Source organism: Patagioenas fasciata, chromosome 12, assembly GCF_037038585.1.
Source record: "Patagioenas fasciata isolate bPatFas1 chromosome 12, bPatFas1.hap1, whole genome shotgun sequence".
NCBI classification, from domain to species: domain Eukaryota; kingdom Metazoa; phylum Chordata; class Aves; order Columbiformes; family Columbidae; genus Patagioenas; species Patagioenas fasciata.
Window position 1 is genome coordinate 24,456,949 of NC_092531.1, and position 22,169 is coordinate 24,479,117.

Consider the following 22,169-nt stretch of genomic DNA (forward strand, 5'->3'; position numbering starts at 1 on the left):
AGTGAAAAAACATAAACAGTTGAAACAAAACTTCATGTGTTAAAGTGGGTATGTCACCATATGCTTCCCTCTGCAGGACCCCTTCAGAATGATGGTGTGCTTACTCGGCTATCACACAGCACTTCTTCTGCTGGCTGGCCCTTGTTTACCAGTGAGAGACTAAAACACACATAGGGGCAGAGAATTTTGCCACAGCCATGCAGAAAGGACCTCAATTTCGTGGTCACCTTTTCCTTTTCTAACCCTCTGTGCTCCTCTAGATAATGATCCTGCTGAAACAGGGCCAAGCAAAAGCAATAGCCAGTGATCCTGTTGGGAACCAGGCGGTTCTGCTCTTCCACAATCTAGTGTCTGCTTAACTCGTGAGCGCTCTTCTCAATGTCAGTCAACCTGGGCCATTGCAAATGCCTACAAGTGTGGGGGTTAAATGGTAGAATGGTAGGAAGCTGGACGAGGCAGGTTGGCAACGGTTTGGCTGTCTTCTCACAAAGTTTCAGGTTTTTTTTAGTTGTCAGTGCCTTGTATTTCTTATCGCATTAAGTCTAAGTGGTTACAATTACTATGCATCGAAGGTTGCAGCAGAAATACCATTTTTACGTCTCTGGTTTTACAGCTTCCCAAGGCACGCTTTGCCACTGAATTTTTCCATGCGTGGTCTCCAGCAAGAGTCAGTTGGTTTTTGATTAGCCCCTTTGAGTTACTCAGTGAAGCCAAATTATTGAATCTTTGTGACTTACTGGAGCAAGGAGTACATCTTATCTCCCTTTGAGTCATATCACAGTGGTTGCTCTCAGTAAATAATAATAGTAACAACTTGTTCATTAATGGGCTGTTAAGGTGTGTCATTTAAGACCCAGGTTGTACAAAAGGGTGTTTAGCATCCATGCTTAATACAGATCGTCCTATGCGGCACTTGAGATTTTGCAACCAACCTATAATCTCTGGTTTTGCAGCACCTGTGAGCCAGATAGTTCCTAACTGAACACGTTGAACAGTACGAGTTCCAACAGCAGCTAATTCAGGTAAAGCATTACTTCCCGATGGCATTAAAGTATAAAAGGTTCCCCTGAAAATGGTTGCGACCTGCCTGTTTTCCATGGCTTTGAGGATTAGCAAAGTCATTTTTTGAATTGACAGAGATTACGGAATGTTTCTTGACAGAACAACCGTTATTCACGTGATTAGCAAAACCACTAACCGGGGAGTGGAGAACAGCAGCCAAACGAGCTCTTTGACTGAAGACCTGCAGTCGGTGCCAGAACATCGATGGGCAATATGCAGTTTTTAATCATCGCATACAGGACTGTAGATGGATGGAGAAAGGCTGTGATCCAGCGCTGCCCAGTGTCTTCTTTGAGGCCACTGCAGTGGTGTGAAGAGCTTGGTGGTCGGGGTGCCTGGGTTTGGTGTTGTGTAGTACAGAACTTCTTCCTCTTTGGTGGAAGAAAGTGTGTGTGCCTGGAAGTGTTTATGATGGTGAGTGGGGACTTGATTTTTTGCGATCATTTTGCTTTAGTAAATCCTGAGAGGTTGATCCTGAAAAATGCTGAAGGACAGAGGTAGAGCGTTGTGCTAGTGATGTTGTAGGGTATGGCAGCACTGCTCTGCTCTATCATTTTTTTGCCCTTCCTCCATATACATCCAAGTAATGCCTGAAATCATTACCCGTCCTAAAGAGTTAATTGTATCATGTATCACCTCCCCACAACAGTCAGACTACAGAGGGCTGCGTAGTGTTGGGAATTGGTGGGTTTTGTTGCTCTTGTCATCTGTGCTGGGATTTGGTTTTAATGCTAGAAATATGCTTGGCACGGACGATGGGGATGTGAGGCGCTGTGGCTCTGGGGACTTCTTTGCACAGTCTTGCCCTGGATAGTGTCCTGCAGAGATGAATTTGACTGTTGCAGCAGAAGGAAAGTGTGACCCTGCTGGAGGAACACAGTTGGTGATTGCAGCTCTGAAATTGCACTGAGGATGTTCTTGAGCAATTCTGTTGCTATGTTGGAGAGCATCGGGAATGATCAACAAATGGCCTTGACCTATGGTCCCAATGCCTGCTGTATGTCAGCCTTGCATAATGGTAACTGAAACTCCAATCAGTTAAATCTGAGTTATAAATGAATTATAAACTGTAGTACTGAGACCAGCGTAGGAACTACTTTTCTTCAGCCAAAAGGTGAATCACTGCTGGTGGGTTGCAGCGTAGCTGGAGCCCGAGTGAGTGCCTCGAAGTTCAAGTAACTACACAGAAGGTGGCTGTGCCATTTTGATGCTGCAGCCCTGCCGAAGGTGCCTGCAGCCTTTGTCTAGGATTTATGCTTCGGCAAGGGATGAAGCTTTAAATGTGCACTGCTTTGCTGACATTCATTGTGGTAGTTTGGTGTGCTTTGGATCGCCTTCTGAGATGCTTAACCCATTCCTAAATTAGCTAGATTGGCTAGATGGGGCTTCTTGGAGTGACAGAGACGCAACCTATGAATAACTTACAGCATTTCAAAAATTCTGATGTTGCTCTCTGGGGAAATGGGCTCACTACAGTGTGTTACATCTAGAAGCAGAAAGTTGTTTTTATTGTAAAAACCCCCAGCTGCGTTTGAATATTCCAGTTCTCTGCTATCTCCCATCTCTTCCTCCCTGTCAATAAGCAAAATCTTCCAGCGGTTTGCTAGCAAGAAAGTGATTCTACATTATTTCCTACAGAGTTTTCTTCTGAAGTGGCCTGGCTGTATAGAAGCAGCAACTCCTTTACATTCAGTAACCATACCATTTCCTCTATCAGCATGGAGCATTTGACTCATGTGCCCTAGAAAATAACTCCTCACTCCCACTATGTGCTTATATAGAGAGCTGAGATCTAAACCTGACCTGCAGTTCTGGGGATGCAAACTCATGATCAAAATCACTGGATGCAGGAGGTCAGTGTTGCAGTGTCCTTAGTCTCTGGGGTGAGAATCCACTATTTAAGGAGTAGTGTTGTGAATTCAAAACAGGTTAATGCTTTCTAAGGTCTAGTGAAGTTACAAAAACACAGTACAAAAGATCATGTCTGCCTTAAATAAAAACTGATTATAGAGCTCAATCCTGTTTCTATTAAAGTCAATAAGGGGATCACGCTTCTAAATTTCACCCAATCAGTGCCGGGGTCTTTTACAGGGGGCAAAAGATTTCTGTATGAAGAACTGAGGCGCTTGGTTTCCAACACAAGCAGTAATTCTACTCTTGCCGTAATGCAATGCAAGTGTGCTCTTCAGGGAGTTTATTTCATAAACAATACAAAAGTAGTTGTTCTGTCTACAGCCTTTTCTCCCACACAGCACCTCGGACTGTACTGAGTACGGGACCTGACGAAGCAGAAGGCGAACCTTCAACAGGATTTTGCACTCCCCATACTCCAGGGACTGGGCTTTCATTAAAGTTCATAGGAGATGGGGTAGCCAACATTTTAAGCCAGATCTAGGGCTGTGAATATGTGGCAGAGTTTTGAGTAATTTAATTTGCTGAATCTGATACTCTCAGAATGTGCACAATGCAGAAGTGCTTGGTTGTAAAGCTTGGAAATAGGCTCACCTCCTACTGTAATTATCAGAAAGACTTCTGATCTGCCTGCACGCATAAACTGGGTATTTGTATGTACACACGCACCCACCAGGCACAAGACTCGGGAGGATTTTGGCTCCCTTTGTTGGTAACGTTTTGTTTCATGATCCTTGCTCTGAATTTGTTTGTTATTCCTCATTTCCCATGCTGGAAACTGTGCTGCTGAACTCGCCTAACGAAGGCAAAGTGCCTGCTAATAGTTGCTTTTCAGGGGGAGACTGTGATGAGCAGGCTGGGATTTCAGAGCATGCTTTGAGAGGCATTGCTGACAGTGTCCCGCTCCTATGGCAGCACCTCGGCTGCGGGGAACTCCCCTCATCCAGCCTGCCCTGGCTTGTGCGTGATTTTCTTGTTCTCCTGTAGCTACCCATGGATTTGCTACGTGCTGGGGAACATATATTGAAAGTACCCCAGAGAGTTGTTAGCCATATGTCCGCTCCATTAATTTTCATGGTGGCCCTGTGCTAGACCTCAGTATGTTGCTGTGGAAAAAAAAAAGGGCCTTCTGAGTTTTAATTCAGGGATCATAAAGACCTAATGTCGCTTTTCTGTAAAGGAGGCAGCAGCAAATGATTCCTTGGTGCATTTTGCCTTTGTTTTGCAGCATGCAAAGACAGAGAGGTTTACGAGTTTGTATATTATGTAAAATCACTTGGACAGTTCTGCAAGATGTTGTTTACAGGTATTTCATGACCACTTTGGACATTCTCAGAGACGGCAATGCGTATCATGGTGTCATGGTTTGACCAAGCAAAGAAAGTGCTTGTTCTGAAGTTCTTTTCTATAGAAATTAATCAAGAATTTTTAGGAATGGAGTTTGAATGTGTTAATTTGTTGATCGTTTTCACTATTAACCAGAGATTGACAGAGAAGTGTCCAGTGCCGTAACCCCAAGCCAAGGCAGGGAGCTGCAGAGCAGCTAAAGCCAGACTGCCCAGCCAGCGCTGCTTTGTTCTGCTCTGTTCCCCTCGCTCTCTTCAGGTGTGGACTTCACTCATCTGTTTGGTGGTGCCAGTAAATCCGGAGGACCGGTGTGCCCATGGCTTGAGGTCCTTTTGTGCATGCACGCACACTGAAATTCCTGCCCTAGGTGCCACTGAGGTGTTACCTTCAGAAGATTGTTTCCCTCCCACATAGTCTCAGTTCCAACCAAGGCTGGATCTCCTTCAAAGACAGCAGCCTTCACAGCCCTAACAGGCTTTTATCCATACGGCTTCTCTCCCTTTTCTTTTTCTTTTCCCTCCCTCTGCTTGAGCTCTCTCTTGTTCACCTGGCAGCTCCGCAGCTTGCTTGCGTGCATTGCTGACTTGGGAGCTCAAGACCAAAGATTCTTTCGAGCTTTCTGTCCTAGCATGTACTGAATATATTGGAAGAACCCCAGATGTGACTGTGGCTGTGTGTTGGACGGGCTGGGCTGAGGGCTGCACTTCCAGCTCTCTCCCATTGCTTCCCCTCCCCACTGGCCAAGGAAGCTGTACATCCCTTTCCTGGTTGAGCAGAAGAAGAGTTCAAAGCCTTGCCCCCGTGGTTTCCTTCCTACCATTAAGCAAATCCACCTCTACACATCAAATATCATTTTCTTTCTTTCTGTCACCTCTCTTGGTCGTGCTCTTTGCTGATCTGGTAGTTATTTTCGGTGCTCCGCAGAGGTCTGTTCTCAGCACACCCCGAGCAGCACTCCTGACAGGCAGCGCAATCCTGGAGTGCCTTGGCAGGCTGCCTGCGCCTGTCCTGCCGGCCCTGGGGGGCCTCTCACGCGTTTTGCTGCTTGCTTCCCTCTTTCCTAGAGATCTAACGCAATTTTGCAAGTAGTCACTTGGAGCCATATTTCCCTTTGCCCTGGAATATTTTATTTATTTTTAGTAAACGTTTGTCAGTATTTCTAACATTGCGCCTCCAGCAACGTGGCCTGGACGGGAGCCACGCAGCAGCCTGACAACCTGTTAGGCGAGTCTCCTATCAATTAGGCTGCAGCTGTCATTGGATCTATTCTCAGCCTCCTTGGTACGTGTTTGCAAATAACAGGGGCTGCTGTTTTGCAGCTCGTTTTATTTCTTTCCCCTCCATAGCCAGTCAAGAACATTTTGTCCCTAGAATTCCTCCTGTCTCCTTTGTTTTTGCTTTCTGATCATCTTGGCTTTTATCTCCAGAGAATTTATGTTTATCGAAGATATTCTTATAAGTGTCTGCTCTTTATGTAACGCGCAAACCAAGGAAAACCTCCCCCAAAGAAACAAAAAGAGGAATAGCTCGTTAAAGGCTATACCTTGATCTTTTAAGTGCTTTCAGACCTTCTCCAAAGCATCCAGGCTGCTGCTTTCCTGTGGGGAGCTGCCCTTTTGAAAGCCCGTGTCCCATGGAAGCTCTCCATGGGGGCCGCCTTGTTTCTGCTGATGTTGGAGCTTTGAGGTGATTGTGTGTTTTATTACCAGCTTCGCCACAGCTGGAAAGAGAGCCCCTGACAACGTACGGTCTGTTAGAATCCCCTCTTATACCTTCCGCCATTTGCAGTTTTCTCTTCTCCTGTAAAAATAATGAAAATTGCTCTATAACTTTTTTTTTTCCCAGATGTTGCACACTGCGTGGCGGCACTTGATACTAATATTTCATTCAGTAACCTATGGAGCGCAGCCCAGTTTGTATTAGATAGAGCAGCCATGCTTAGGTATATAATTTTCTTGTTTTGCTTCCACGTGAAATGGGAAATTAGAATTGGGGTGTTCAAGCAAGCCAGAAGCACCCAGAGCATTTCATCCTTGGGCTGACTGAATGATACATTCTGATATTATGCTGTCATTTCTTTCACAAAGCTCCGGCTTTGCACAAAAGCAGTGGAAACTGTTCCCGTTTCCTCTCGATCCATAGGTCCTAAGAACACGTCTCCAGCCAGCTTGCAGCTCTGGAGGCAGAACCAGCCCATCATAGGCAGATTGAAACAGTGGAGTTTAGGTCAGCTCCTGATGAATTGGCACAAGTCCTTATGCTTGCCTGGTAAGAGAGTTAGGGCAGGGATTTTTCCTATCCCTGCTAAATAGCGCACAATACTGCAACATCACTCTGTGTTTGCTCTGCAAGAACCTCCACAAGGAGCCCAACCGGTGCTGTAGCCGTGCTGCCATTCGAAGGCATCTTGAAGATTTTGCCTATAAGATGTGTGGCCTTGGGAAGCCCTCAGGCACTCGCAGTGTTAATATAGCTCTGCCTGTCCACGCTGTATTTCCTCGAGTCTATGGGCAAAATGAGGGAAGCTGGGACACGCAGAAGGCCTAGGCAGGGCATTGCTGGGTTGTCCAGTAGTGCATCAGCATCTCAGGAAGACCTGAGTACTTTTACAATCCTTTTCCTCGGTGTCTATTACCATCTTTCTTTGCCAGGGGAAATGCAACTCTAAATCCCTTAGGAAGCAGCTCTTTAGACGAGGATGTAGGCTCCCACAGCACTTCAGGTGCTTCATCAAACGCTTGTTGGAGGTAGATCCTGTTGAATGGTGCTGCAGATCTTTGGGCAATCTCAGGCTGAGACGTTTAGGGTTTTCTCAAATACTTATTTAATGCAAAGCACGTTTCACAAGCATCCCACATTGCTCCTGCCCAGCCACTGAGCTTTCAACTCTTTGAAAGTATAAACGTAGTTAGAACAAGCTGCCATCCTGTAGACAAAGCTTAGTTGGCAAGAAGATGTAGTTTATGCAGTATTTATGTTCTCCCAGTAAACAAAGAGAAGTAAAATACTTTACTTGTTACCATCAATTCAAAGAGAAAGCGAATGATGGCATTTGCTGTAATCGTGTTCGATGTTCTGAAGGTGTCTGCGTGTTTCACCTCTATTCTAAGCTCTTGCTTATAATTTGCTTCTTATGCTTAATAGCGTGTGACGCTGTTTCTGAGAATGCAATGTACAACTTCATCTCAAGACTGTATTTAAGCAGAAGGTTCCCTCTGTGTTTTATAGTGATAATATGAAGTGCAGCAGTTAAATAAGCAGGAGGGGCCTGAGCTGACTAGTTTGGTGTTCATTTCTTTGTCAGCTGCCATTGGAATGGTGTTCACATGAATGTAATTACTCTTTGCAGTGGCTGCAAGTTCATAGACCAACTGTGCGCTTGTATCAAAGCCATCAGAATGATTTTAGTCCAGGGTTCCTACCAGAATTATTTATATAAAATGCATTTGAAATCCTATATTGGCCATTTACACGTGAGGATTTCTATTTCAGGAAGCTTTGGAAACAGCCAGGATCTTCAATGCCACCCTTTCCAGAAGATACAGGATCCTTTTAACATTTAATGATGACTGAGAAGGTGCTTAAAAATAACTTAGAAGCACAAAGCACATCAGTGTTCTCCCTACTGGTTACAGGACTGGACTAACAGTTAAATTTTGGATTCTATTTGCATTTCTCGTCCTTTCTTGCTTCGTGACCTGAGATGAATTGCCTAGTTCCCCTTGATAAATGAGTCTAATACTTATCTATTGTCCATATTTAGATTATTACATTTAGGAGGTGATAGAATCTGGATTCATCTTCTCCGAGGAAAGAACTCTAAAACTCTGTGGTTGTCAGGTGATATAAAATATATCCTTCTACATGACTGCGTATAGTATTATCCACTGTATAATTTGCCAGGTATCAAGTCCATTTCACATGCAAAAGGTCCTCAGTTAATGGTGGTGTAAGTTCTTTTGGGAGGAATTATGCTTACAAATACATTTGTACAAATTCCACATAATAACAAGCTAATCTCGACTGCATCGTTTATGCTGTGCTACAGTTTATACAATATAGGTAATCAATTAGTGTAATTCTTCTGCGTACTGCTAAATGGAACATGAACAGCTCGTAATGGGCAGCAGTAAATACGCATTTGTATGTATACAGGTACACCGTGCAGCGAAAGAGGCATGCGGGAGACAAGGTGCTGAACGAAACAGCCTTGCATAAAACCAGGCATTCATTTAAAGGAAGAAAAATGTCGCTGAAAGCTGCAAGATTATTAGCATTACTATGCATGAGGAGTAGTCAAAGAAGATGTTACAAGAGGAAGAGAGACATTATTCAACTGTCTAAGAAGACAGACCATCAGCAGCAGTGGAGAGAGGAAAAAGCTTCCAAAGGAATAGCATAGCATTTCAAATATTAAATTATAAGGAGACTGAAGCTTTAAAAGGTATGTTGGAGTTTCTGCATTATTTATTATTTGAGATTGCCTTTTCCCCCGAACGTTCAAGTTTTGTTCCATTCATACAGAGCAGAAAAGTCCTTGCCATACGTCTCAACTTTCCTAGGGCTTTCTGGACACTGCGCCAGCTCTAAGTGTTGAGATATGATTTACTCTAAGCAGACATTGATTACCTGCAATGCTGCAGTGGCTTGGAGCCGCTTGTTAGAAAGGTTGTGGAAGAGAGAAGGACTTGGCTGCTGTTACTCTGGAGCTTGGGAAAGCCAGGTTTGCAATTCATTATTATTTTGTGTTTTTATTGCATCCTTACCTGCAAGCTCCAGGCACTGCCAGGTATCACAGGTGCTGTCCTTTCTCCAACACAATTTAAAGGCCTTGTGGACATGCTTTTTGAACCTAGTGCATAGGTGCGCTGGCAGTTCAGTCACTCAGGGAGCAGAAGCTTACATTAGGAAAAAGCCCACAGAAAATAAAGCTTGTTGCCTGAGCAAAAGAAGCTGTATTGGCAAAATGAGACTTTTTTTCCTTCCATTTTGCTCATATTGCAGTGTGTCTACATCAGGGCTTTTGCTGGCATAGCTGAAAAAAAAAACCACCCTCCTAGCTGACAGGGATATGCTGTCAATTTTTTTAAACAGATGAGTCTGAAGTATTTCCACATGATGGATCAGTGTGTGTTTCTGTCTGTGGGGAAGGGGGAGGGGTGAATCTATTCTAAAATAGAAGTTTCTAAACTTGGTTTGCACAGATACCCTTAAACTGGCAAGTAGTGCCCTTGCCAACAGCTTCCCGCTTCTTGACGCCCGTGTCCTTCTCGCCCAGGCTCAGACCCCAGCCCTGGATCCACCTTCCCTTCCGCCTTGTCTGTCCCACGCCCGGGAGTGGGGACCCCTGCCTGCTGTCCTCAGTCCTCCTGCTTCCTGCCCTGGCAGCGTCCACCTCGTGCCTCTGCCTCCCCTCCAAACCCCTGCACTGAGGCTCCAGCCCATCCCCTGTGCCACCAAGGGCTGGTTCTGCTCCTTCAAGTGTGGGTTTCTTGCCTCCATCTCCTGCTGCTGCTCCCAAGGCGTCTGTTGGGTGCGACTGAGGGGTGACCTCATTCGTGTTTACAGATATATAAAGGGTGGGTGTCAGGAGGATGGAGCCAGGCTCTTCTCGGTGACAACCAATGGTAGGACAAGGGGCAATGGGTTCAAACTGGAACACAGGAGGTTCCAGTTAAATTTGAGAAGAAACTTCTTCATGGTGAGGGTGGCAGAGCCTGGCCCGGGCTGCCCAGGGAGGTTGTGGAGTCTCCTTCTCTGCAGCCATTCAAACCCGCCTGGACCCCTTCCTGTGGAACCTCAGCTGGGTGTTCCTGCTCCATGGGGGATTGCACTGGATGAGCTTTCCAGGGCCCTTCAACCCTTGACATTCTGGGATTCTGTGTGATTCTGCGAAGGCTCAGGCTTTGCATACAAACAGAAGTCCTCCGTAAACTCTGTGCCATTGCAAAATGTTTCATTTCCTGCAGTCAAACTCCATGTTGAGTCGAAGAGTGAACAGAGGGATTTCCATTTCAAACAGGGAGGCAGAGCCTTGCCAGAACATCTGGAGAATATTTGGAGGAAGAGATAGAGCTGTGATAAGATCGCAGGGCTGGAGGCATGAAGGTCGGTTCTGTTGCTGCTTGTCCCCACCAGATAATCACTGTTGTTTACTTTGTTCCGTCAGCTCGGGTTGGTTATGGAGCCCAAATGGCATATCAAGGTACCGTATGTACTAGCTCCTGGGGAAGGAATTGATCCCAGAGATGCTGTGATCTTCCTGAGTCACCTTTGGGCAAAAGTTACTGCTTTGGTGCCTCGGATCCTTCATGTATGAAATGAGACTTCACAGTCATGAGGTATGAACCTGAATTCGAACAAACTGGAAGAGGGGGTGGATGGAGATCCTGTGGTGGCTGCCTGCTGAAGCGCGAGGAGCGGGGATTAGCTGGTCCTCAGATGACTCACACCCCTTTAGAAGTACAGATCCGTGAAAGTAAGTCGCTAAATAACCTGCACACAATGAGCGGGAGTGCATAGCCAGCACCCCAGAGCCCTGACTGATGGTTATTGCTGGTAATCCATAGGTTGCACACCTGGAAATTAGGCAGATGTAATAATTTTTAAAGAGAGCAGCGAGAGGACTTGTTTTAATTTTTTCTGAATATGGCAGTTTAAGCATTTAAATAGCATTTAACCAAGTAACCCACGGCCCATTGGTATCAACTATTGTTCAGAGTTTAAACTGACATTTCATAAGTATGTTAATTGATACTGCACTAACTTACTATAGGTATCTTCCTAAGTGCCAATTATCTGCCTCAACATTCCCCACAATTTAAGTTTGTTAGTAAGAAGCTAATTACACTAGTTTATTGCTGATGGAATTACATGAAGAGTAGATTTCGCTCTTACGTACTTATTAGACCTCAATAAGTGATCCTTAGCAGTCTGTTGCTATTCAATTAACAAGTAATAACTTCCTTAATGAATCTAATTGAAATGCTTATTTCAGCCAGGCACCTAATATAGAGCGTTTTACTTTGAGCACTTTTCTGAGCGCTGGTCTTGTTTATGTAACAAGAACAAAATGGAGCCACCGAGGAAAACTCTGGGGCTGTGATGAGAACCGAAGCACTGCTGGTAAATCCCTGCCAAACATGACCAGAAATAATTTGCCAGGTGATTTCTGTTCTACAGAAGTATCATGAGAATAATCCAAGACATTTCTCTCTGAGGGTTTAAATCCAGGGAGAAGGGAATCCATGGGGAAGGAGATTCTTAAGTGGGATTTTGTATTCTAGGAAATGATAACCTGCTTTGGCCGCTTATGGGACGGGAATACCCGACCACCATCGGCTTCCTAAACTCTTTTCGGTTTCAGGGTTAAAAGCCTGGTTTCTGCTGTAATAAGGCTTGAACAGACAAGATTTGTGTTTGTGGGTAAATGCCAGGAAACCTTCTCAAGCAACACTAACAAATTATTCCATTTGGCAATGTTAGTGTATGGGCAGTAACCTTTTCTCAAGAATTTTTAGCAGATAGATTTAGTGTCCAAAAAAACCCATAATAGGCTGTAATATCTTCTCCAGTCTATCAGGTTTGTTACTGACTTTCTAATGTATGCTATCTACCCATTGAATTGAAAGACCTTATTGATCTCTTTGCAGCTGAGCTGATTATTGGGGTAAGAGAAAGACTTCTTGTAAGAAGCCAAGAAAAATTATTCATTTAACATATTATGATTTTAGTAAACTTCCATTTAACCTCCAGGGTTAATTTAAAAAAAAAAAAAAATGCTGGTTGGCTGGCATAAATTTATTAAATCAGACAGAAACTGAGTTCAGGCTGGTACATTTAATGTCAGCTTTTGTAATATTCTTGGGGAAAAAAATCCACATAGACTTATTAGTATTCCAGAATTGCTTTATTTTAAAACAACAGCCATAACAGCAAAGCAACCCAACTAGGAAAATAACCCCCCAAAAGAGAACACATTCTGCAACTTTGGGTAGTCCAGAAATACTCAAATGGGGTATAAGGAACTTCATGGGTTTGTTATTATTGGTTGAAACCCTGTTTTCATCACGAGGTATCAGCTGGTTGGTGTCTGTAGCTGCTTTGGGTTGGAATTAAGGGATTTGGTTTGCTTTCCAGAGGTGCCACGGTTCTTCCCCGTGCCCACAGGGTGAGTGATGCACAACCGTGGCTGGCGTCTCCACCAATGTCTGAACAGAGAGCGAGGATTAAACGGGCCCAGCAGCTGATGGGATTTCCAAAGGCATGAGTGGTATTTAGACATGTATCTCCTGCTGGTTTCTACTGGTTTTCCAGGCTTGCTTGGAGATTCCTGGTGTGGTGCGGGTTTGTCTCCCCGCTGGCCCTGTCATGGACAAGCTGCTTGTGGGTGTTTGATGGAGATGTGGGGGAAGCTGCAGAAGTACCAGTGTGAACACCCAGGTTACAGCGATGGGCTGGAGGAGCCCAGGTAATACAGAACCATACTGGAGATGGTTCCGTCTCGCCATTCATGCTGTGACGGTGGAGGTGAGATTGGGTCGCATAACAAAGGTGCAGTCTGACCTTCTGAAGCTGAGCTCATCTGGTGCTGACTTGATCTTGTATCTGAAGCAGAGTGGGGTAGAATATCCAGTGAAGCAGCAGCTAGAGAGAGGAGAAGCCTTCATTGGAAGGACTTATTGAAAAAAAATACTAAAAACTAAAATACCAAGGTGAGGCTTCAAGACAGGTGAGTTTTTACCCTGTGCAGGACAAGTGAAGCTGTGTTTTAGAGGACACAAGGAGGAGTCTAAAAAATCCAGCACTGGATTTAGACAGAAACTGCTGACATTGTTAGCTGTGTGGCATTTGTGCAAGATTTTGTTAAAAGCCAACATCATAAAGCTGTCCATTCTGTCAACCAGCTTCAGGGCATTTTCTCCTCCCCCACATCAAATTGAGATGACAAGTTTCTAGGTGGTTTTAGTCTGAAATGTGACAAAAAGTGTATTTTTGGCAACTAATCTTGCTTTGTGCCCTATGTGATGTTTTGTCCCTCCCGGCCTGGAATATCTTATGTAGTTAGAGCCTTTCCAGGCACATTCCCCTCTCTCAGAGGATGAGGAGAAATTCCACCTGGAGTTGTGTTCTTGTGGAAGAGAAAATCCAGCCTTTTACCAAGTACTGCAGTTTAACTGAAGCAGCAGGAACTAGCGAAGAATGCTTGTGATACGGAACATATCGTGTATAGTAAAATGTCATTTTCAAGTGCTTTCTGAACCATCCATCCCAGTAATGAAGCACGTGGCTTTCTCACGGCGTGCTGCACTCCGCATAGCCTTGCCTTTGATCATGGTGTCACTTCAGATGAAAGACTTGCATGGAGAGTTGTGCGTTAGGATCAGCCGAGTATCCTCTGGGATCTGAACAGCGAAGGGCTATTTGAGACGTGCACTCTGTGCTGCCTAAAGAGAAATGAGTGCTGCAATAAAAATAGTAGTCGGATATCCAGACTCACCTTAGTCTGGGTAGAAGGAAGGCTTCACCTTCAAGCAGAAAGACCTGCTTCATCTGAAAGCTCTCCTAGAATGGAGTGATCATTTTTGCCGTCTTTCAGTTCAGGGTCCTAATTCAGCTCAGTGACATCCTGAATGCTTGAGTAGCTCTAGATGGCCCTGCCTGGGCAAGGGGGTTGGACCAGATGCTCTCCAGAGGTCCCTTCCCACCTCAGACACTCTGTGATTTTGATATTTTGATACCCCTCACGGGACTGTTACAAACAAACACCACAAAACCCCTCTTCTGCTTCTGTTGGCACAAGCAGCTCCCCACAGGACCCCCCTCTGTGTGCTCAGTGGGTGCCTTTACGTAGCTTTTCTCCCGTGTCTGTGAGCCTGGAGCTTGGTGCTTTATGTCTCAGTGGAGGGCAATATGTGATGGGCTTTCCTAGTGAATTTAAACCAGGCAAACTTACAACCACACACATTGTGGTCTGGGGGCGGCAAGAGGACTCCATACACAAAATGCCAGCTGGCCTAGGCAAGCCTGTTCAGCTCCCGCTGATGGAAAACCCTGCAAAACCCAGAGAAAAACAGCTCCCACAGGGGCATTTTTCTTACGCTGGAGCCATGAGCATCTCCTGTGTGAGGAAAGGCTGAGGGAGCTGGGGAGAAGAGGAGACTGAGGGGTGACCTCATTAATGTTTACAGATATATAAAGGGTGAGTGTCAGGAGGATGGAGCCAGGCTCTTCTGGGTGACAACCAATGGTAGGACAAGGGGGAATGGGTTCAAACTGGAACACAGGAGGTTCCACTTAAATTTGAGAAGGAACTTAATCTCAGTGAGGGTGTCAGAGCCTGGCCCAGGCTGCCCAGGGAGGTTGTGGAGTCTCCTTCTCTGCAGACATTCAAACCCGCCTGGACACCTTCCTGTGGAACCTCAGCTGGGTGTTCCTGCTCCATGGGGGGATTGCACTGGATGAGCTTTCCAGGGCCCTTCAACCCCTCACACTCTGTGATTCTGTGATCTCCTTATCAAATAAACACGGCCAGAGATGATGTTGGGGCTTCATCCTGTGACAGCAAAAGCTTTCCTGCAGCCGTGCATCCATTTGGCTTTGTTCTTGCTCGCACCTCCTTCGCATTTGCTTTCTGGGAGCGTCTGGGTGATGGAGGGCGAAGGCCTGGCCCCGCGCGGCTCTGCCATCTCGTTCCATCGAGTCCGTATTTCACCCGCGCTAACAGTGACAGAGACGGAACGGAATGGCAGAGCCGCACGCACGAGCTCCCGCAGAAATCAATTCTCACACACAGCATTAATATTGGAAGTGCTGCCCGCTCACCTGGTCATTGGCCAGGCACAATAACCTGTGACTAATAGCTGTTCATGGTTATACAGCACGGCCTGATTAGAAAAATTTGCCATTAGTCTGTAACAATAAAATCTTAAGCTGTTAATTGACAACACGTATTCCTGAGGAGATGGGACTAATCAGATAGATATTCATTGCAGAGAAAGGGAAAGTACAGCCAGCTTGTGCCTTGCTTTCATGATTCATCTGCTCTGATCTACTCCTGATTATTTTTCCTCATGTGGGGCCAGTATTGTAAATCAAAGATTTGAGAAATAAGCCTGTGCTTGAAGTGTCCCAAATTGAAAGGCAATTGCCACTGTTGTTCTCTCCCCGGGCAGCTGTCCCTTTCTGGGCAGGAGCAGACCCATGTTTGAGGCTGTTAGAGGCAAACCGCTTAGCTCATGGGCCGCCGTTGCCAGTGTTTAAGGTCAGCTACTGGAAAAAGTTACCAAACAGCTCCTAGAGCCAGGTATGAAGGGCTTTTATTGAGAACAGTTTGTCTTTGCTCATTTTTGTGCGAGTCAGCGGGACTCTGCCCTGGAAAAACTGTGATTTGCAGAACAAGGTCAGTTTTGGGGTTGTGCTGTGGGGTTTTTTTGGCCATTCAAGCTTTCCTTTAGTAAACCCCCTTTTTTGTTGACCAGAAAATGGTCAGGACACCTTGTCCATGTGGTAGATTTTCTTCTTCCCCGCCCTTAAGGAATTACAGGAGCTTCAGCGAAACTCTCCTGGTTGACACGAGTGGCAGCGTCACCATTGCAACCCGAGGAGTTCTCAAGGTTTAATTACACACGGTGACCCTCTGGCATCTCCGCTCTGCTCAGCAGCCTTCACTGCAGGACACGGGCTTGGGTCTAGTTAGGATTTTAAAGAGCAGAGCTCAGAAAATTAGTTGGTAGGAAAAAAGCAAGCAAGCAGACCATAAATCAAGTCATTGGATGAATTCGGAATGCACTAATAAAATCAGAGCTTCCAATAAATTTCATTTCGGGCAGAGTAGAAATGGTTTCTCAGCCGAGAGTTCAGCACAGATGATAATTTCAGATGTGCATCAGGCCAATGCAATACGTCTACAACAACATGTGCAGTCAGGCCCTCACACCAGTTGCACTTCGCTACGATTGAATAAAAAGGCAAGAATTTCGAGTTCTCTGAGCAAAGCTGAATCTAATTTTTTTATTCCTCCCAAATCCTTTGTTTTTTTGCTCTTTCATATTGTGCTAAGATGACATTTGAACAACAAATGCAGTCCTGGTAGCTTGGTCTCCTGGTACTGCTTTTTAATATGAAAAGCTTGCACACCCCAGCTGAAGTCCAGATGCTGCATTTATGAGCTATTTGGTCGTGATCAATTTCTAAAAAAGATTTTTCATCCCATGAAATTAATGGGCACCTGGGGAAATACCAGCCAGCTCCCCCCGCCCTGCAAATACTCACCTTTCCCAGATGGGAAGGGATTTCTTTTTCCCTTTATTTACCTGCAAGATGTCCTTGCTGGTACACAGAGGGAGAAGGAAAAGTAAGAAAACCTTCATAAGTGTAAAATGGCACATACTCCGACTAAGAGTGCTGCCTTCTGAGCATCCATTATACTGAATAAACCCGGTATCATCTTCCCGGGATCACAGAGCGCGTCGTTAGCAAGACGGCACTAAGACAGAGCCATCCTGATTTTTGTAACTGCTCTGATTACTCCAAGACCCCAATTTAAAAGGCCGTAGGTTTGTGCTGGCAGCACTGGCATACAGATAACTACGCGTGGCTTTACACATTGGCTTGCTTGCAGTCATCTCACTACTGTGGGCCTGCAGCCCTTCTCAGTTGTCTTTTTTACTCATTTATGTTGTATTCAAAATTGCTTCCATTTCTTTCCTTGCTAAGCTTTTCCTTATTACATTGAGAAGGGGGAAAGTAGGTGGCTGCTTTGGCACCATCATTAAAGACAGTTTAAGAGGTGCTGTTATGGCTGATTAGCCTTTGGCTGCCATGTTTCCTTTGTTTTTAGTAAAAGGAGATTTTTTTCTTGAACTTATTTATCTAATGAACAGTGAATATTTGTTGTCATAGGGTCCCGTGGTGCCTGCACCCACCATGTAGCCCAGCACGTCGGGAGAGGCCACCATCTGGTCAGACCCACCAGCCACGTACTCTGGGTAAGTGAGAGCTGGTTCATTATAGACTAAAACAATAACTGCGGAAAACGGTCATTTGACACCTTGTAGATAGAATACAGCTAATTTCCGAACAACAAAATTCCATCATTTGTGTTGCAGATGCACTTTTGTATGTCGTTAAAATAGCTATTCGTAATTTCTCGTTACGACACTTGGCGCCTGACTGAAAATGATTCAAGTAGGTTTATCTCTTCCATTTCTTATATCAAGACATCCAATGGGAAAAAAAGCACATAAATAAGTTTAAATTTAAATTTGCTTCTGCATTAGAAACAAAAATATCGAGCCATTATAGGTTTGGGTTTGTTCGTTTTTCAGCACTGTGATTCTTTTCCCTTTAAAATATATCTATTTTAAGTAAGATACAACTAGGTGCCCTTGCATTGTTATAACACGCACAGTAGTTTCAAATGAGTAATACCTTGGCAACACGACCTCATAACAAATTGTTTTTATCCATTATCTGAAATCAAGTTTTAATTAAAATAATGTTATAGATGTTTTCTGGTACTAAATTACCTTGATTATTTAAAAATTACATCTGATGTTGGCACATGCTGAATCTACAGCGTGTCTAGTTCTGTTGGGCTTTACTGTCTGCCTGAAATGGGAATTTCCATTACTTAGGAATGTCCCACCATGTAGGGGCTGCAATTGGTTTTGCCAGGAACGAGCTCCATCTTTTTGCAGCCTACATTTCGGAAGGAACACACCATCTCCTTCCAAAACCGTACTGGATTTGCACAGAATTTGCCCAAAATGATGACATCAGACACTCAGTACATTGGAATATTTTATTTAGACTTTACATGCGGTGTTAAAAACCCAAAGAATGTATTATTTACACATCCACAATACAAGTTTACAAGATATCTATACATGTTAAAGTACTCTATAGTATAGAGCAGCTTCATTTAAGGGTTACTTTTTTATGCCGTACCATTAAAAAAGATACAATCTGCGTTTACCTTTGCACAAATGGATAAAGCATCTTTTATTATTAAATTAACAGAATAAGGACTAGGTTGAATGTTAGAAATTTCAACATAAATACTGAGAGAACTCACATTACCATCTACAAGGCAGCACAATGTTACAGGAGGTTATCAGGGTTCACATACATTTATCTTTCCGTTTCACGCAAGTCTGTATTAATTAATATTTGTAAAGTGAATTCGGATCAGTTTGTGTCTTTTGACCACTGAATAATTTTTTTAATAGTTATTAATCTGTAGTGTTTTAGTTGCAAGACTGAAGTGTTTAGGAAGAGAGATCATTGATTTTTGGATCCAGAGGTCTCAGGAAATAAATGTCCCTTACAGCCTTACGAGAAAAAATGACCACTTCTATCCTTTATCCTTTGCCGTGTAACAGAGACCCCGTTCTCAGTTGCTAACCTTTCCTCCCCTTTGAACACATCCTATAAATCTCCACCGTCTCTGAAACCCATCGCAGTGATTTGTCCTGCTAATTCATGAATATTCCTCTGCCACGGTTATTTCTATAGTTATGTTCAATAAACAGTGCGCTAGTGTGTAGTTTGCAAGCTAAAATAGCCATCTGTGTTGAACATCAGCTGCAAGTGGATACTGTAAACCCTACTAAATAGCTTACACAACTTTAGCAGGTGTTCCATTACCCTCGAAACCTCATTTGATTTCACATTATAACTGTTTGATCCTTGGGAGAGCTGGAGTGGAATGTTTATCACGGTAAGGTGATTTAACGCTGCTGTCTTCTTGGATTGTAGGCTGCCTTTAGTTACCATTAATTATTCCTGCTTTTTATCTTTTATTTTGGGTGCTGTTGAGAGGTTTTACAACAGGCGCTGGGGAGATATGTGCTATAGTGAGAACACTTGACAGATTTATATATATTTTTTTTCTTTTTTAGTACTTTTATCATTTGCATGAATAAGGCACAAAATGCACAGATTCAGGTAAACTCACACATAATATTTACAGAATATTGTCATTACCTGCATGACTTTGGAGGAAAAAAAACCAAACCTTACATTACACAACAAAAACAAATTGATTGCACTACTGTTGAGTTTCACAGACTGCTTCTGCCAGGCCAACTAATGCTTCTTCTTTCGTTACTGACACGAGTCTATCAGCGTGTAGGGCATTATTAAACGCAACACAACCGTAACCTTCTCTAGTTACACAGGCTCTTGTGAAGTGAATTAATTGATAATTAGCTGCCCTCAATGAGAAGAACAGGGGCTCGAGTTCACAGTGGCCAGGTATTGGATGGGGGCACTGTGGAAACACAGTAAAACTCCCCCGTTCCAGCCCCAAACACTGGGTTTGAAAAGCACGGCTCTGAATCAATAGCAGCACAACAGTTATGAAGAATTAAACGTATCTGCACTCTTTCACGGGGTATTTCGTCAAGGCTTTGTCCTTCGGAAGGAGATGCGCAGGTCGGCCTTGGCCGTCTCCAAACTGAGCCCAAGGGGGCTGCAGAAGGCAGAGCGATGTGTTTGTTCAGTCATGCTCAATGTAAACAATTCCACAGCATAGGAGATGCGATGGGAATCTAAGTACATCCTAGCGTGTACAGTACACACGCACATCCACGCACACACACACAGCTTTACCTGTGGCACCACCAAAATGCCACGCACGGAGAGAAAAAAGAATAATGCTACAGTTGGGCCAGAGACTGAATTCCAGCAAATTGATTATTAACCAGATATTCATTGAGACATTACCATTTTCTGACATTTGTGCAAGAGGCAAGGTGAATGCATACATATTAAAATGTTCACATTTAATGGGAAGGACCACACTTAATGGCAGTCTAAAATGGAACCCATTTTTCAAGTATTTGTTTGCCGATTCTTTTTTCCCCAAGAACTCTTTTTTTCGCTATTTAGAACAGTAGAGTAGCCCCCACCCCATTGTGCTACATGTCTCCTTAGCTCCAAACAAAAGAAATGTAATGACCAGCACTTTCCTTTGTTTTTTTTTGTGTGTGTTTGTTTGCTTTTAGCAAGTACACAAGGTCTTGCTATAGCTACATGTGGCAAGACACAGATGTTGCTGAAGTAAAGACAGTTTCTTTGGCCACTTTGTTCTCTGTAATAACAAGCAAGTCTCTGCCTTTTGTGCCTACCACAACATCAACTCACAACCTGTACAGGTCAACGCCACACGCATTTTGTTTTCAACCACAGACATGTCCTAGTAACTGTACTTGTTCAGTGGTCTGACTGAAGTTGTCTGAGGAACAAAGGAGGGTTTTGGTGGCACGTCGGGTTTTAGGGAGGGTGTCCTCTTTACTCCTGTGCGGGGAAGGGTGCCGTTGCTCGTGTAACTGCTCTGCCTGGACAAGGAAGGCTGGAGGTGAACGCTGACGGGCGTCCCTTGCATGTAGTCCATCTTTGTGCCTGCCGTGGGAGCCATGTACCCCCCGCGGTTAATACTAGGCTGTCTGGATAACAAAACACCGTTTGGTGAGTTTAAGTTTTTAGGAAGGGCAGATATTGAATGCCTTTGTGAAGAATTTTTGTGATAACCCCTCTGCCTTTCCAAAGAGGTCATGGGTACTGCAGGAGTGGTGGGAACGTCCACTCGCTTTGTGGGGCTGTTCCTCGGAAGCGTTGATGGAGGGGAGTATAAAGACGCCTCCCTGTTGGGGACCTTAGGTGGGATCTCAGACATATTTCCCATTGGATCCAGCATTAAAGTCTGGTGGGCCACTTGAAGATCTCCCATAATCGCTTTGGGATTACTAGTAGTTTCATTTAAGTGTTTCAGAAAATCATTCAGGGTGTTCCTGGAATCAACAGATCTCCTGTGGTCTCTTTTGCTGGACGGTTTTGTAAGCGGGTGATCACTGTGCTGCACCTTCTTGTCTGCCTTGTGCGCATTGGAATTTGAGAAAGACGTATTGTAATCGTGGGTGGCGTTGGGAAGAACGATAGCACTGGGAATATGTCCGTGACTTAGAGGAGAGTGGGGTGGAGGGCTGGATGGGAAAAACTGAGGGCTTTTTAGCGGGGTTTCCTTTCGTGAGGCGTTGAGGTTGCTGTGCGCTTTGTCTGGCTGACCCTTCATAGCCTGCAGGGTCTTTTGCTGAAGAACCGGCGTGGACTCGGGAGTTGGAAGCGCAGCTAATTCCGGAGGCTGGCCCCTGTGGTCCATCATCATGGACTTGGTGTCACCGTTTGGAGGCAAGTCCTTTCTGCTGGTCAACAGGTTCGTGTAAAGCTTGGGTGAATCGATGTTTTGCTGATACTCCTTGACGGGACTATCAAACAGCCCGTTCAGTTTCGCGAAGCTCCCGCTGGAGTCCGTACAGGACTGAGCCGATTCTGCATCTTTGTGTATCTTCCTGGATTTCCGTACAAATATATCCCGGTAACAGTAAACGGCCACTCCCGCGATAAAGGCTCCCAGGACAAAAGCGGCAAAGACACAAGTGATTAGGACATTCATATGTACCATTTGGTTGGACTCTCCTGATTGTACTTCCCACCTCACACCTGCAAAAGACATGCAGTATATCGTAAATCTACACGTACTTCACGCTGATACATTTCAGAAGAACATCACAGCCTCCCTCCGGAAAGCGTCTATTAAGAGTTTGTAAGTGTCCAGGGTTAGTGTAACTCAGTTGGATCCTGCAATCCGCAGCACCGGTGAATGCAAATAGTTTTATAAATCAAAACGACTGTGTGAGCATCCATCAGTCTAAATTAAGATTTTTCTTTGATAATGAGGAATGCTTGTCAAAAAATTCTCATATTCTGTTCGGTTTAGCTTGTCCTCAAATTTCCTTAAAGGCTCACAAATAGGGGCCTGTATGTTATTAACATTAATGATTTAT

The 22,169-nt window shown here is 44.5% G+C and overlaps 1 protein-coding gene and 1 long non-coding RNA gene across 15 annotated transcripts in view; one reads left to right on the forward strand and one right to left on the reverse strand.

The window, feature by feature from the left end:
* Positions 1–20,430, forward strand: part of LOC139828969 (uncharacterized) — a 116,463-nt gene extending 96,033 nt beyond the window's left edge. For both annotated transcript variants that reach the window (XR_011741137.1, XR_011741138.1), the window contains exons 2-3: positions 8,476–8,764; positions 17,224–20,430. This is a non-coding gene — a long non-coding RNA (uncharacterized lncRNA). The remainder of the gene's footprint in view (positions 1–8,475; positions 8,765–17,223) is intronic.
* SEMA6D (semaphorin 6D) overlaps positions 18,111–22,169 on the reverse strand; it is a 247,615-nt gene continuing 243,556 nt past the window's right edge. For 12 of the 13 annotated variants that reach the window (XM_065847820.2, XM_065847823.2, XM_065847819.2 and 9 more), the window contains one exon: positions 18,111–21,825. In XM_065847820.2, coding sequence (XP_065703892.2) covers positions 20,522–21,825 — 1,304 coding nt within the window. In that variant the 3' untranslated portion in view covers positions 18,111–20,521. The remainder of the gene's footprint in view (positions 21,826–22,169) is intronic. The other variant, XM_071814097.1, reaches the window with a different exon arrangement.